Source organism: Punica granatum, chromosome 2, assembly GCF_007655135.1.
Source record: "Punica granatum isolate Tunisia-2019 chromosome 2, ASM765513v2, whole genome shotgun sequence".
NCBI lineage: Eukaryota > Viridiplantae > Streptophyta > Magnoliopsida > Myrtales > Lythraceae > Punica > Punica granatum.
The window spans coordinates 38,302,856-38,319,134 of record NC_045128.1 but is presented as its reverse complement, the minus strand read 5'-3'; the positions used below and the strand labels follow the sequence as shown (position 1 = coordinate 38,319,134).

General features: G+C 40.4%; 2 protein-coding genes and 1 long non-coding RNA gene across 3 annotated transcripts; 1 reads left to right on the top strand and 2 right to left on the bottom strand.

Annotated features, from left to right (window-relative positions):
- Positions 1-2,060: 2,060 nt before the first annotated feature.
- Positions 2,061-4,662, bottom strand: LOC116196495. The gene is made up of 2 exons (XR_004154835.1): positions 4,527-4,662; positions 2,061-4,448 (listed from the first exon to the last, which is right to left on the bottom strand). It is a non-coding gene; the product is annotated as an uncharacterized LOC116196495 (long non-coding RNA).
- Positions 4,551-8,324, top strand: LOC116196494 (magnesium transporter MRS2-3). Its single transcript, XM_031526239.1, has 6 exons — positions 4,551-5,049; positions 5,331-5,570; positions 5,690-5,818; positions 6,447-6,610; positions 7,258-7,477; positions 7,728-8,324. Exons 1-6 carry the CDS (start codon positions 4,597-4,599, stop codon positions 8,013-8,015), a joined length of 1,494 nt encoding a protein of 497 aa, XP_031382099.1. The 5' UTR covers positions 4,551-4,596; the 3' UTR covers positions 8,016-8,324.
- Positions 8,325-11,786: 3,462 nt separating this feature from the next.
- On the bottom strand, positions 11,787-13,521 carry LOC116194794. Its single transcript, XM_031523685.1, has 4 exons — positions 12,915-13,521; positions 12,714-12,785; positions 12,280-12,354; positions 11,787-12,149 (listed from the first exon to the last, which is right to left on the bottom strand). The coding sequence occupies exons 1-4, from the start codon at positions 13,383-13,385 to the stop codon at positions 12,141-12,143; spliced, it is 627 nt and encodes a 208-aa protein (XP_031379545.1). The 5' UTR covers positions 13,386-13,521; the 3' UTR covers positions 11,787-12,140.
- Between the last annotated feature and the right edge of the window lie 2,758 nt (positions 13,522-16,279).

Genomic DNA, 16,279 nt, shown 5'->3' with positions numbered 1-16,279 from the left:
ATACGCTTTAGACCAAGTCCACCCATTGATTTTAGTTGAGTAACAGTGTCCCATTTGACAAGATGGAGTTTCTTCTTTTTGGGAGAAGATCCCCATCGGAAGTGGCGATTCAGTTTGTCGATCTTTGATGTTACTTTAGTTAGAAGGTAGGAACATTGCATGACATAGGAAGGGATGGCTGCTGTGGCAGAATTTATCAGAGTAGTCCGACCAGTGATTGACAACGGCCGAGACTTCTATCCCGCAAGCTTTGACCGCACCTGATCTAAGACAAAGGAGAAGTCTTTTTCCTTTTGTCTCGAAAGCCTAATAGGAAAGCCGAAGTATTTGCCCAAATCCTAAGTGGCAGCGATACCCAACTCATTTGAAAACTTGGTCCTTATTTCAGGAGAGCTGTTCTTGGAAAAAAAGAAGACAGGATTTGGCAATGTTTATTTTCATTCCCAACTCAGAACAAAAGAGCTCAAGGGTCTGTTGAAAGGTGCTGAGGATACTACTTTTGGTGTTATCCATGAGTATTATGTCGTCTACGAACAAGAAGTGCGATAGAAGAAGCAACCTCTGAAACGCTTGACACCGATCCATAGCCCTGAGTCTATGGCTCCCTTAATTACGTTGGATAAATATTCCTTACTCAATATGAATATGTATGAAGACAGAGGGTCTCCCTGTTTGATAGCTCGAGAAGGTTGGAAAGTTTCGAGACAGCCCCCGTCATAAAGGATCGATTTCGAGGTGGATGAGATGAAGGTAAGAATCATCCTGATCCATTTCTCCGAAAACCCGAAGTAAACCAAGACTTTACAAACAAAGCTCCGTTCAAGCCGGTCGAATGCTTTTTCCAGATCTAATTTGAGCACAAAACCTCTTGATTTCTAGATTTTGTTCTAAACTACTAGATGACTTCTCTGAGGATAATGACATTATCACTTGCTCTTCCACCGGAAATAAAACTGCTTTGGAAGGGAGAAATTATATCCTTCAGGTACGGTCTGAGACGGAGCACAAGAATCCAAGAGATGATCTTATATATGGAGTTGCAGAGGCTGATAGGGCGGAAGCTAGAGACTATTTCTGGGACTTTGTCTTGGGGATGAGGCTAATGAGGGTTCTGTTGACCGCCACGGGGATATGAAGGTTACATAAAAAGTTATCCACAATAGACAATACAGAGGGCTCCACAATGGACAAATATTTATGATAAAAGAATAGTTGAAGTCCATCTGGCCCTGGGGCCTTGTACTTTATAGGGCTTAAGAGAAAAGGCTGCCTTGCGGACTTCATCACGATCCACAGGTTCAGTAAGGGAATGATCACATTCAGCAGCGCAGAAACGTTTCCACAGGGGATTATCCGAAAAATTCCAACAAGATTTGGAGAAGCTCGTGGTATATAGAGAAGTGAAGTGTCGTTGTATGATCCCCCAAATTTCTAATGGGTCAGAACACCACTCACCCACTGAATTCTTAATGCCTTGAATCTTATTGTTTCGGTCCCCTTCTGTAATCCAATTTGCATGGGCTTTTAAAGCCCAAAGCTCTTCATTTTGATTGAGGATGACTGGGAATTCTTTTCTTAGCTGCTTCTCCAGCCGAGAAAGGAATGGATTTAGGTTGATGGAGAGGCTTCTCTGAACACCCGCAAGCCATGCTAGGCACTTCTTTTTGCGGTAGAAGACATTGCCGAAGGTGGTTTTGTTCCAATGGCAAACAGAAGAATGAACAAGGGAACAGCTTTTATGTGATCTTGTCTACTGACTTCCTCTGATTTAAGGACGATGGGTTGGAAACCTTCATGGGACAACCACATGGACTTTAATCAGAAAGGACGGAGCAACTTAAGACCAGTTTCGGGATTCAAAGACAGAAGAATTGGGCAATGTTCAGAGTGAGAGCGAGGTAGGTGTTCGACAAGAGCTTCAGGGAATTTCGCTCTCCATAAGGGCTTAACCAAGACTCTCTCGAGACATTCTTGGATCAACGAGTTATTATCTCTAAGGTTGGACCAAGTAAAACGTGGACCCACAAATCCTAGATCATTGAGGCCACAATCATCTATCATGCTGTTAAAAAGAGAAATTCTATAATGATTATTGTTGGGCCCTCTCAGCTTCTCATCTCTAGAAGTGATATCATTAAAATCCCCTAAGGCAACCCAAGGCAGCTGACAAACACGTGCAACCTTCTTCAAATTTTCCCAAAGAATCTTTCTTTCCATTAATCTAGGACTTGCATAGATGCCCGAAAGTAACCAAGAGAAGGGGGAATATGAGACTTGGATTATTGTGTGAATCTCCTGCTCTGTTGACACAAGCAAATCTACCTGAACCCTTTCGATGCGCTAGAGCATCCAGATGCCTCCAAGGAGTCCACAAGCAGGAGCAGAGGTAAAGCCATTGAAGGGGAATGTACTGGCAATTTACTGAGCACGATCTCCAGAGAGCCTAGTCTCCGTCAATATGACGATGTCTAGGGTGTGTTGGTGTATAAGGTCCATCAATGATAGACGGAATTCTCTACTTCCAGATCCCCTACAGTTCCACACTAAGATATTCATATGGAAGATGCCCGGGTCTGTCGCATTCATTGCTTGGTCAAGTGTCCAACTTATTTCGTTATTCATGGGAACAGCTGGGGTATTGGAGAGATTAGGCATTGGGTTGACGCTAAGGTAAGTTTCTACCTCCCCCTCTCGCATATGCCAAAGCGTGACGTAGATGCAGATACACTCGACTTGGATCCTCGGAAGCATCATCAACAGCCTGATCTCCATGCTGGTTGTCAACATGAGGAAGGGAGTCTGGTGGAGTCCAACCATCTGGGGCATCAAGTGCTAGTTCGTTGCTTGGTTGTGGGCTTGAACAGAAAGCCTTGCGGACCTGGAGCTCCGACCTAGGTAGATTTCATAGATCCTTACACTTATGTCCAGCCTACATAGATTCGGTGCATTTCTCAGCAGCTCTTCCCGTGGTGCAGTTACCTGCAGTAGATATTCGACCACTGGTAGACCAGGACTGGCTTCTGCTTTTTCCTGAGATAGTTGGTGGAGGGCTAGAATCGCCTCCGCTGGACCTCGGTGATTATGAGACCCGTTCATTCTTGGGAATCCGGGACGAACCTCGATGATTCTCTCTTCTATGACAAGTAACTCCCCGTGGTTTATGGTCGAACATCCCGAGTCCTGTGACGCAATAGCCTTCCCCAATACCCTGTCCGGAGACCTTGATCCATCAGAAACAGTTGGTGGATGGGAGGACAGTAGTATCAGCAGTAGTGTTGGTTTTTCCCTTTTCCTCTTCTGTCAATTGGGTTGGTGAGTCGCATATGACCATTTCATCCATAGCGGAATTTTCACTGGTGGCTTGTTCTGCTCTGATGATTGGGGTGCTACCGTACAACGGGCCATGGTTGAGATTTGTTGGGCATTTGGAGAACCAGTGCGCCCTTTTATTTCAGGCTGAAGGGTATTTTGCACCTTCGTGCTTGTGGTCGTTCCAAATTTCGAGTGTACGGTGATAGTACCAGCGGGCACCCTCTCTAGGGTGCTGTCCCTTGGTGGCATACTTCGAATTTTGGAGGCTTCTCCTATGCTAGCTCCCGCTAGAGGTGGCAAGACCTGTCTGTGAACGACAAGTGTCCCAGTGACGTCTGTCTTTTTCTTTTTCCCCATGGATTTGGCACGTGATGGGCTGACGTCAGCCGTCTTCCCCAGATTCGTGGTTGCTCGTGGGTTTTGTTGCGGCGCTGATCAGCAGTGCTCCACCTTGTGTAGTCGATGTTTAGCATCCATGGCCCTAGGTTATTGGTTAGCTTAGACCTCCGACGATTGGACACGAGCATCCATGGCCCTGGGTTATTGGTTTTGTTGTCCGAGCTATCAGAAGACGAAAAGGTGGTTGTGGTGTTGTCGGAGGTGGGGCTAGGCCCCGGTAGCCTTTCCGGACACTTAAGTCTGAGTTTGCCCAATAACTCCGCAGTGAAAACAAATTTGGTCTATCCCTTCGTATTGGATGATTTGCCTATGGGTCTCCTATCCATATGACCCGAGACAGGGGCTTTGTGAGGTCCCCTTGGATGCACAACCTAGCAAACTGTGCTCTTGCTCCCAAGGCTGTTAAGCAGCGGCCCGATCTGGCCACCCACCTTCTTGAGAATTTTGTCCGGAGTAGGACTCCATTGGTAGCTTTGGCGGCCGACCCCCATAGAGCCAAAGCAGAGAAAGTAGCTTTGGAAGGCTTAAAGAGAGGCTCCCACATACGCATAGTTAGGAATTGCCTTCGCACAAACCATGGTCCATCTCGAATAACTCTAGAAAGGTCTTCCCGAACAATTATAGGGAGTGGCCAGTGGAACTTGGAAGGAAAGGACCCTTCCTTTTCCTTCTCGTTTAGATGGAGGACTCATCTGCAAATTCTCGTCTCCTTCTGATCTGAATGAAAACTCTCTGTCCTACTTTGCCAAAACAAAAACGTCAAGTCCTAAAAGCGCAAAGAACAACAAGTTTAGGGAGTAAAAAGCAATTATTACCTGCCCATCATTTGCTCCTCCACGTCACTCCCGAGATACTGCTGGTCCTCACTGTCCTTCCTCGAGAATCATGCAGGGAGGCCACCACCTACCCCCGCCGCCCAAGCCGGGCCACGTGCCGCCGCCTGACGACCCGGAACCAGAGTCGGCGCGAGCCGCTCCGGCACTCCAGCTCCCCCTCACGACCGCTGGCGCCATCCGGAAGAAGGGAACCGGCGTCCGGGCATGGCTCCTCCTCGACGCCACCGGGCAGGCCCAGGTGGTGGAGGCGGGGAAGCACTCCATCATGCGCCGCACCGGCCTGCCCGCACGCGACCTCCGGATACTCGACCCGCTCCTCTCCTACCCGTCCACGATCCTGGGCCGTGAGAGGGCCATAGTCATCAACTTGGAGCACATTAAGGCCATAATCACCGCCCAGGAGGTGCTCCTGCTCAACTCCAGGGATCCTTCGGTCATCCCCTTCGTGGATGAGCTGCAGCGGCGGCTCGCGCGCCGTTACCATGCGACCACCAAAGCCCAGGTAGGTTCTGGTTTTTCCCAAGTTTTAGTTTTTGTTCTCCGATTCAACTTACCCTAATTTGGAAATTCCTTGTTTCGATTCGTAGTTGAAGTCGGAACCTGTCAGATTGTGATTAGTATGTAAGTGTCATTTTCTGGCAGCTTGGAAGTTGAATATTTCAGTTCGAATTGACGGTGTCTATGTCAAATTATTCAATTGTTAATTGACATTTTATATTGGTGTTATTCTACACATGACGTTGCTTGGTCTCTGTTTGATTGTTGTCGTCGATTTTTCTACAGGAAGGAAATGTAGATGATTCGAACTGGACGAATTTGTATGATTTGGAGGAGCCACAGTCAAGACCTGCCAGCCCGCTATCCTCTGGAGGAGGCTTCTCGCAGTTTGAGGACCGAGAAGAGGATGGAAAATCAGATGCGAAACAAGGAAATGACAATCGCGATGGGCTTAAACTCCCTCCTTTCGAGTTTGTTGCCTTGGAAGCTTGCCTTGAGGCTGCTTGCAGTTGCTTAGAAAATGAAGTAATGGCCTTTGGAATCGGATTATTGATTTATTTATTGAGTCATTTATTTATTAACTTATTTCTTGGAACCACGTTTGCTGGGTTATTTTAATTGTGTGACTTGTACTTGAACATCAGGCAAGGACATTGGAACAAGAGGCTCACCCAGCTTTAGACAAGCTCACATCCAAGATCAGTACACTCAATTTGGAGCGTGTCCGACAAATTAAGAGCCGCTTGGTCGCAATAACTGGTCGTGTTCAGAAGGTTTGTTGCCTCTTCCCTCGTTCTTCTTTTACATAATGTTTTGTCATTGCAACTCTATTCACCTTTCCTACAATGAGCTTCATAAGAAACTTTGCGTCTGTGCTTCCTTGTGCTTAGATGTGTCCTTTTTTTTTTTGGCTGAATACTCGGATCTGTCCTTGGTAAATAAGCAAATGATTTTGGAACTTAGCTAGATAATTCAACCTTTGCCCTCTCTGGAAAATGTCCTAGTTCTTAATATTTCAGTTATACATTCAGTGTATGTGTGCCTTGAACATATTTTCCGATGTTATATTCCTTCGTCCTGCATAAATAATGGCCGAGGTTTATATTCTTTCATCTTTTTTGCTAGGATGCTTCAGGAGTAACCTATAGTAGTAAGATCAGGTCAATTAATTTTGTGAAGGAATTATGACTTATCAATTATCTCCAAAAATAAAAAATAAAAATAAAAAATAAGAGGGCAACTTTGTGAAGTAATTGGATTTCCTTAAGAATACTTCATTTGGGAGCACATAATTTGAAGGTATTGTTTGTAGTGGGCTAATTTCTCAACCTTTAACCAAAAAAGAATGATAAAATAGAAAAGCTATATAACTTAATGAACTTGTGTACTGCTGACCTTCAGGTGAGGGATGAGTTGGAGCATCTCCTTGATGATGATGAAGATATGGCCGAGATGTATCTCACTGACAAATTGGTCCAAGAACACCTTGAGGGATCCTCTACTTCCTCCATGAATGAGGGAGAAGGGGTTGAAGATGAAGTCGTTCCCTCAGATATGGAAGAAAGGTAACTGATGATTTCATCCTTTCATCAAGGCGATGCTGATACTTTGAGCTGAAAAAGTCAAAAGCATCATCAAATGTTAAATTGCAGTTTTGGAATTTGTACCTAGCTGGCTAATATGACCTTCTGAAGTCTGAGCAGATCATTTAAGTTAGTGGTCAATCAGTTATTTTTTCGAACAGTTCTCCACCTTTTTATCAAAAAAAATGTCTAAATTAATTATCTTCATGTCATTCTTATTATTTAAACGAGATCAATTTTAAAGCATGAACCTGTGACCCTGTCAGTTTGATGTCCTATACCTTTCCAAAAAGCAGGCGTAAAGGGGTCCTTGATAAGTTCATCGGTTCAACAGAGGTTGAACTGTTATTAGATTGTGAACTTGGGCAGTTTGCCCAGAGTAACTCTTGGTCCAGTAGAGACTAGGGACTCAAATTGAGTACATTTGCACGCCATTAGCAATTAAAGTTCTCGAGTCAGTCGGCATAGTTTGACTTTGAAAGGAACCCCCAGTTCGTTGGGTCCAGAATGACTTGACTGGGGATCCCACTAGTAGGGCTCCTTTAGTTCCCTAATCAGTGCTTCGTTCCATTTGCTTTGTGATATTCCACCCTATTATTTCTGCCTGAGTAGCTTGTTGTTTGACTTAGGATTGGTGCCGAGATATCACTTGAAGAACATGGAAATCCCGAAGCCTATGAAGGCGATCATCTGTTTCATACCCCAAATGTACTGAGACGGGACAGCCACGGCACCCAGATAAGCACCACCTGCAGTGCCATAAGCAAGGATCTTGATGTGGAGGAGCTTGAGATGTTGTTGGAGGCCTACTTTGTGCAGATTGATGGAACTTTGAACAAGCTATCCACGGTATTTAACTGATATTTGCTTTCTCTCTTATCTTTTCCTGTGAATATGCAAAAGCATTTTTCTGATATGGAAGAGATATTTGTCTTCACTGCTTCGTAAACAAGATTTTGCACTGTTAGCCTTTTTTCCGTATGGATTGGAAGAGTGAATTTTCTTCTTTATCACAAGTAGGCAACTTCCAGTACCTTCCAGTTTTTTTCCCTTTTTTCGCCCATTCACTTCATTTTCTTTCATTTTCCTCTCTCGGTAGCTCCGCGAATATGTGGACGATACAGAAGACTACATCAACATCATGCTGGATGACAAGCAGAACCACCTACTCCAGATGGGAGTGATGCTGACGACTGCGACCCTCGTTGTCAGCGCCTTTGTGGTCGTGGCTGGTGTCTTCGGGATGAACATACATATTGACCTCTTCAAGCCTGAGAAAGCGGGCCTCCAGGAGTTCCTCTGGACTGTAGGGGGTGGTGCCACTGGGAGCATCTTCCTCTATGTCGTCGCCATCGCCTGGTGCAAGCACAAGCGGCTCCTCGAGTAAATAGGAAAGACCTAGGTCGATCACCAACTGTGGTATAGATTGTTTTTGTTTTCAGGGATGAGTCTAGGCTATAATATCTTCAATGAACGACAAAAGGCGGCTCGATCCATCCCTAGTCTGTCTGTGTGTATGTACCAATGCTTTCTGCCTCAGAATTATATCTGGTGTGAAAAATCTATTGTCTGTGAGTTTGCTTCCTGTAATAAGCAGACTGCAAGAAAGGCAACTGTAATAGATTGTCAAGACAACCTATGTAATCGTATATCACTTCCGTGTTTCCAAATAATTCGGGCTATGAGTTTTGGTATCTGCCTAGGCCAGGTGACGGATATAAAGGAAATGTGTCCTCTTAGACCGAGCTTTGTGAGACACCCAAGTCCTTCATTTCATATTTCGTTTTGACATCATTTTCCAATTTTCCAATTTTTCAAAAGACAAATGGACAAATTTTCATCTTATGTTTGAAGAGGAGAGCACATTTTGTGTTTGTTTTGGTTACTGGTGGAAGTAATGAGGCTCTGACGGGAAAGAAATTATTGGCAATGGGAATTGAATGCTCGTGGGATAGGATGCATCCATATGATTGGCAGAAATGATAAGGAGACAAGCAGACTCTTGTCGATGCAAAAGGGAGCACCCAACACTTCGAACATATGGCTCTTCTATGCACAAAAACAGATCCATCCCGATAAGAGACTGCAGCAAAACGTCACAGATCTTGTCGCGTTCCGATCTTAGAATTTGTGTAATCACAGGTATGAACCCGGGACAAACTGTGAAGGCTTTGCGTACGCATTTATTTCTTCGTTCCATGGTGCATTGCATTCAAATCTGCACATATCCATGACCATGAGCCCGCTAAATTAATTAAAGTCTCTCAATCCAGACAGAGTCCGAGTAAAAGAAACATGTGAATTCGATACTTTTGATGTTACGACTTGGGCATACTATCCTTACTACCCCTCCCCTCTATTGTGTAAACTAAAAGGTTAGTGAGAGGACTTCAAAATTTTTTTTGGAGGTGGTTGGAGAGGCAAGATATGTTCTAACCCATACTCTCACTTTAGCCTCTTGTCCCAAATTCATTTGATGCAATGCAATCAATTGAAACAGCCACCCCCCACTCTCTTCCTTACTTATATTATATATTTGCGTTTTTGTACAATTATATATTAGTTTTTTTGTTTTTATTTTTCTCATTTGTGTTTATGCTTTATCTTCTTTTTTTTCGCCCCTCGTATTTATTTGACTGCATGGGGGACTTCCTTTGCTTGACTTTACAATAAAAAAATACAAAAAGAAAATAAAATTCAATAATTTCTTCTTCTTCTTCTTTTTAAGAAAATGATGAGCACCGGTATATAGAGATTTTGATTGTGACATCCTAAATTTCCTTAAATTACCAAAAAAAAACACGATCTTTTCATATTTTAATAATTTTAGTACTAACTTTTTTCTTTAACCTAAAAATATACAAACTTTTAATTTGATAACAATTCTAGTACGGCGTTAAATTTTTCGTTAATTTAGACAGAATAGAGGCTACAAATGGTGCCAACAACCTCAATCGAGGGGTGATAGTCGGAATCGTGACTCCACCAATTAGAATCGAGAAAATCCCCAATTTGAGGGTTCTCTTAATTCCGAGGGATGGGGACCTCGATTCCGGCCACCGCCCCCTCGATTGAGGTCGCTGGCGCCCTCCCCCGATTGGGGTCGTCGGCGCCGTTTGTAACTTTGATTCCGTCTAAATTAACGAAAAATTTGAAGTCGTGCTAGGATTGTTATCGAATCGAAAGTTTGTGCATTTTTAGATTAAGAAAAAAAAAGTTTGTGCTATAATTGTTAAAATTTAATTTTTTTTATTAACCCTTAACTTTTTCAATACTTTATTAGAAAAAAGTCATATATAATGCAAGAAATAACAATTCTTTTTTTACAATTTTAATTAAGCAAAAGCCATATATAATGCAAGAAATAACATTTTTTTACAATATTTTTAGTCAAATATTTCTATGTATGTTTTTTTTTTCTGTTGCTGTTCTTGCACCTTCCTATGGATTATTCCAATAGTATACACAATAAAAATATTTTTTTTATTAATTTGGAACCCTATGTGACTAGTGATTGAAAAAAAGTACATTAGTAGAATGTTGGAATACGAACATGGTGGACTTAAATGGTTTGAAGCTTATTTGCTTTAAATAAAGTTTTGAATTTGAGTCTTGTGAATGGAGAAAATCTATGCTGAGAGTTTTATCCCTTAATATATCAACCCGACTCAATGTACCAACCCGACGCGAAATGAATTTGGAACCTTTAAGTTTTCGGATACCAAGTACACCGAAAATGTTGGGGAGCATATATGATCTATGGATGACATCAACCTCAATGCGCATGCCAGCTTGCTCGACATGAGACACTCGGAGTTGGTATATAGCATAGGAAAAGAAGCAATATTTTTTCTTTATTCATAAAAAAAGGGAGTCGTATAATCCCAAAATTGGATAAACATGACACATTTTTTTATAATTTGTGAAAAAAGAGAGTAAGTATGTTTTAATTAATTCTTACTAATTGGGTCAGCAGGATCTCACCCCCAATGTTCTCTCCAGGTCTTAAGGGTCAAAAAATATGCATGTGAAAATTTTTATTTTCCCCAATCTAAAGATAAACTTAATCCTTTGATGAATAATAGTCCAACCAAAACTTTAAAGAATAAAATATGATAAGATTGTCAGCATTGAGGCCGCATGAATTGATCTTCTTATATTCATTGTCAGTGTCATTAAATGCAAAAAAAAAAAGGAATTGTAATGGAAAATTCTAATAATACGTGTGTTAGTTTATTATTCTAATTGATTTCCTCATTCTCTTCTACATTTAAGAAGAAAGGGCAAAAGACAACTCACAAAAAAAAAAGAAAGGGAAAAAAATGAACTTCATTCAGAGTGTAAAAACGGTGGAAAAAAAAGTGATTTAATATTTTTTTTAAATGTTATTGAAATTAAATATTGTGAATAAAAAAAAATCACGGCTAATAGGGTCTTAGCTGGAGACTCAGTAGTGCACGAATCCGAATTAGCCAAAATTCATATGCTTTCTGGATATCATCAGATCGAGGTGCAGACAAAAGAAAGAGGAGGAGGAGGAAGGGGGAAGGAGTTTGTCTGGACACACAGGGACATGGAGGTCTTGTCTCTATCGAAAACATGGGTTGGGTGTACTTTCAGTCCTTGTACAGCTAGCTAGCTAGCTAAGAATTCTTTATTTCTCTTTCTTTTCTTTTGGCTCTAAAAATATTATTTATAAGATTTTAAAATTAATAATTCACGATTTATCGGGGTCAATATTGAAAATAAAATAGTGTAAGGATCCACGTATGTAGAGTTAGGTAGGAGTTAGGAAAAAATAAAAAGAAAACCTAAACTTTACAAATATTGGAGAACTGATATTTATTTATTTAATCGTAACACGAGGGGATCCATTTTATAATTACAATACATTTAAAAGCGGTTCAGATATATAAAAAAAATGGAAACAAAATCCTTTCTCTTTGTTAATGATTATCTTTGGATGGAAAAAGAAATCTTTTTTTTTTCCTTTTTTAATGAGGTGAAATTAGGCCAACACCATTAAATATCATCGAGATTATTTATTTCAATAGCTATAGGATTATTGCGGATACAGCGAGTGGAACACCCCGTCTAATATGCTGAAATGCAGGGCCTTAATCGAATTCGAGCATGAATACAAACGTAAGATAAGACGTGATCAGTTTAATATTCATCCGATGACACTTTAGAATTGCAATGCGGTAGTACCAAAGCCAAATTTTCATGTTTGGCAAATCGAAAGCAACTCCGGAATTGCGATGGAAATCGAAAAACACATCCGCTTACAACTTTTCTCTCAACAAAGATTGCTTCTGCTTACACATCCCGGGAAAAAGGAAAACAAAGAAAACGCTGGAGAGAAAAATGAAGAGATCCCCTCTCTTTTCTTTTGGGATCAAAAGCCCCTCTTTTTTTTCCCCTTTTTTGCTATATTGGGTAATACAAAATCAGTCATTTCCTACTGCAATGGTAAAAGCACAAACGTCATCTGAACCCCATTTTCTTCCTTTCAGACCACCTGCAATGATAATATCAATCCTTAAGTTAGAGAACAAAATGCAAGACATCACATGAACAAATATATATATATATATATATTTATACGTATATACACTAATGATAATTCTTTTTCCATTTAAAATACTCAACTGGTTTTCCTGAAATTGGTGTGAGGAGAGAGAAGGCTGCGAGATACCAAACTGATGCGGCAATGCAGAATTACCCTGCAAAATTCCATTTTGGAATTATCAAACTTTGGACGAAATAGAATTTCTAATATTTAATAAAGGGATACTAATAGTCTCATTGAGTATCGATCTTGAAACTTCTTGATTACCAAGCGAGGGCATGCGCTACTACGTTATACCCTCTATGAATTTATTAACTAATGTTCAATTTATTTTATTTATATAGTGACTTATCAAAAAAATTACATATATAGTTAAATGTACAAAATGCATCAGACTAAAAAATAATTTATTTTTCGGTAGAGAAAAAAATTCATTTCACATCTAACATTATGTGGGAAAAAAAACGCATATAGACAAAAAATAATAACATGCAAAAATGTAACAAAACATACCTCAAAATCTGCTGCTGAGAAGCCACGGGGATACCTCAGAGGAGTTGCATTGTTTGTCAGCACGAACTCTTTCTGTCAGATTCATCACACGCATTCAGATTTGTTGAGCTAACATATTTCCAAAGATTAATCCATCCATGCAATGATTTTTTCTTTTTCTTTTTCTGAATGCAAATTCCCGAATCTGCAGAAAGAACTCACAGTGGGGAAGAAATTGACGAAAGGAGAGCTGGCAGTGTCATCGAGAAGCTGAGAAGCATGGTGATGGTGGCCTCCCAGTCCCATCTTCTTCGTCTTCTTCCTCCTCCTGCCCTCGGAGTCCTCGCCTGTCCCAGCAACATGGTACCCTGTCAGCTTGTTGAACCCTCCACCATTGTTGCTGCCACACCCTCCATGATACTGATACTGATGACACTCTTCCTCCTCTAACTCTTCATGCAGATGTGGAGGCCCGGATGATGCATCAGAAACCATGGACAAGTCCTCCTCTTCCTCCGGCTCCTCCTCCTCATCATCATCCTCAGCTTCATCTGCAACTCTCTTGCCAAACATGGCAGCTCTGTTCTCATCAAGAAATGGTTGATCTCTGAGGGAAGCATCCATGGAGTGCTCGAAGTACAAAGTCCAGCCAGATTCACACCCACTGCTGTTTTCTGAAGCCAATGCATTCATCCTTTCCCTCAATTCCAAAAGGATTGGCTTTGCCTTTCTCTTCTATATGAAATATGGGGATGGAATGAAGAGAGTACTAAGAGTATTCGTTTTTAGCTTGAGATGATTCAATGGGATGCGTTTTTGTGTGTGTGTGTGTGTGTGTGTGTATAGATATATATATACGCACAAATTATTATATAATAATATATATACATATTGTTGACAGTATCCTTCACTGTGGTGTTCCCCTCAGCAATAAATAATTAGCGTGAATTGGGATAAGGATAAAATCCGATCGATTTGTCGTTCCTTAAAAGAAAATTTTTCAACAATATAAATTGGTTCAAGTGATTCGACGTTTTCGCTTATCCCTTACTAAACCGATCCAATTTGATTGGATTAGTCGAGACTCTATTAGGCTTATGGATACTAAAGTTCACACGAACGTTGCATATGCATGGAATAGACAAGTCATGCTTTTTCTTTTTCTTTTTTGCTTGAAAAGTTAATTGGCTAGTCATGCTATGCAAAAACATTTTTAACAAAATATAGCATGATATACAACGGAATAATATATATATATATTTATATATAAGTAAAAGTAAAAGTTGAAATTTGATTTTTTTTGTTTAGAGGGGGGGGTAGTAACGGAAAAAAGTGTGGGATATTATGGGGATTTTATGGGCAGATGGGGATGGTAGGAAAAGAACAATGGACACAATCGAGGGGTCCAATTCCTAGAAAGGTCTTGTCATGGCTCTCTCTCTCTCTCTCTCAATGCTATACATCATCCTCTCATGAATGTGGGATTGAATCAAATCTGCCAGTTGGAAAGATGATGGCAGTGGATCGGATGCACTTTAAAGATCGATGGAAACCAACTATTTATCTACTCTGTATTTACTCGAAATTTCACATCATCTTCTGTTTGTCCATAATTAATTACAATTACTTATATATATTTATATATATATTTTTCACATCATCTGTTTATTCATAATTAATTACTGTTATTTACATTTTACATACTCTGGAATGATTTTAAACTCGTGAGAACTGGACCTCGAGTTCCTGTACATATGCAAAATGATGTTTGGTGTGTCGGAAGTACATGATAATTACCGATATGGGATTGGAAGGGGAGAGTGGGGGCATGCATGCATGCATGCCATTGATAAGAAAGGACTCGAGTTCACATGGTGAGACAGCGAGGCACTGTGTCTTCCCTTGCTAAAACGGACTACATGTCAACTGATCTTCCGCCTTCTTCCAAGGTACGGCCACTCCCTCTTCCACTCTCTCTGCAGTAAATCACCCCCGTTCTGCTCTCTTCTTCTGCCTTTGATCACCTTCATATGATATCTTTATTTTTTATTATAATTTCTTCCTCTTTGTAAATTGTTCCAACATTTTTTTTTACGCTACAAAAAAATTGATTTGACGGTTTAAAAATGAAATGAACACTTCATTGAATGGATTATATATACATCTATATATTTCCAAAGCCTCCGTAGGCAATTCCAAGAAATTTGGTTTAATAATAAGGATGAATTTAAGTATTCATCCGATCCCGGGTTCGAAATTTCTTGGCTTCACCAAAGCACCTTTGAAGGGATTACCTGTTTCATGCGTCCGCTGGAGGTTCACGGAGCCTTGAAAATTAATCGGGCGAAACCCGGATACCCAAATTAGCAAAAAAAAAAAGCCTTCGTAGGCTATCGCAAAAGACACATTTTCCTTTTCTTTTTCTTTTTTTCTTTTTTCGATTTTTAAGTTTTGGTCCGAATTCGGGTAGTTGCCATCGTCAGGGTAAGTCGTTCTGAGCCTAAAACTTCAGTAGCTAAAAATGTGCAGCAAACTTCGACATTTTGTAGCACACTTGGTTTAGACAAGCAGAAAAGAATCATAGGATCGTCATGCACATACTCATAGATCAGCCGATAGTTTTTATACCGCAAATGTGGTCCTAATTCATTCTAATGGAATTAATGTATTAACTAGGAACATGAATCAGATTTAACTGGAAAAGGCTAAACCAAAAGGAATGACCGTACAGAATTAATTAAATACATTAAGCAAATCTCTCTAATTTTCTTTATTGACCCATGTGTATGCTTAGTCAATTTGGACTGCCAACATATATATATATATGTATATATATATATATATATATATCGAGATATATATTTCCCGATAAACAAGAAACTTGTTAGGCTTTTTATGGGAACTAGTTAGGTGGCTTCCCTCTGATATTGCAGAACAAGAAGGTACTTACACCATTAATATTCTATGCATTTGATTAATGCTCTCGTGACCTTAGTTATAAGTACCCATGCATATATACATACAAGCATATATATTATATTGCATATTGCATTTCAAGCCATTGGAGTTTTCTTCAGGCTATGTTTATGGTAATACATAGCTAATGGATGCGGTATCCTTGTCTGAAATAACACAGGTAGTAAGGTTACCTGACAAGACTAGAAAACTTGTGATTGACAAGGCCTAAACTAAAAGTGTTAAAATTTTTCCTAGGCTCATAAGTGATTACGCCCAATGTAATTTTACAGTAAGTTCATTATTCCAATAAAATAGAGCTAGCTAGCCAGGTAAAGCACACATCATGCAGTTCATGCTCACCCGATTTTTCATCATACATGTATGCCCATCTCGATTCATATGAAATGTTGTGAAATGGTGCTTTAAAGCACCGCACAATTAATTATATATAGATATAATATATACACACATATATATGTAGATCCAGTAGTTGAGTTGAGACAAGCAAAAAAGCTCGTAAATCAGTAACTTGTGTTTGGCAGGACCTTCATGTGGGTGAGTGTGAGGGGCTACAGAAATATTTCTAGGGGCATGTGGGGAGGTTTTCACTTGTACACTAGAAATTGAAG

Excerpts from the sequence above, each read along its gene's own strand:
- LOC116196494 (XM_031526239.1), top strand. The coding sequence starts at position 4,597 with ATGCAGGGAGGCCACCACCTACCCCCGCCGCCCAAGCCGGGCCACGTG. Across the intron at positions 5,819-6,446 it reads TAACTGGTCGTGTTCAGAAG|GTGAGGGATGAGTTGGAGCA; the intron begins GTTTGTTGCCTC and ends GCTGACCTTCAG. Across the intron at positions 6,611-7,257 it reads CCCTCAGATATGGAAGAAAG|GATTGGTGCCGAGATATCAC; the intron begins GTAACTGATGAT and ends TGTTTGACTTAG.
- LOC116194794 (XM_031523685.1), bottom strand. The coding sequence starts at position 13,385 with ATGAATGCATTGGCTTCAGAAAACAGCAGTGGGTGTGAATCTGGCTGG. Across the intron at positions 12,786-12,914 it reads TCGTCAATTTCTTCCCCACT|AAAGAGTTCGTGCTGACAAA; the intron begins GTGAGTTCTTTC and ends TGAATCTGACAG. Across the intron at positions 12,355-12,713 it reads TCTCAGCAGCAGATTTTGAG|GGTAATTCTGCATTGCCGCA; the intron begins GTATGTTTTGTT and ends GGAATTTTGCAG.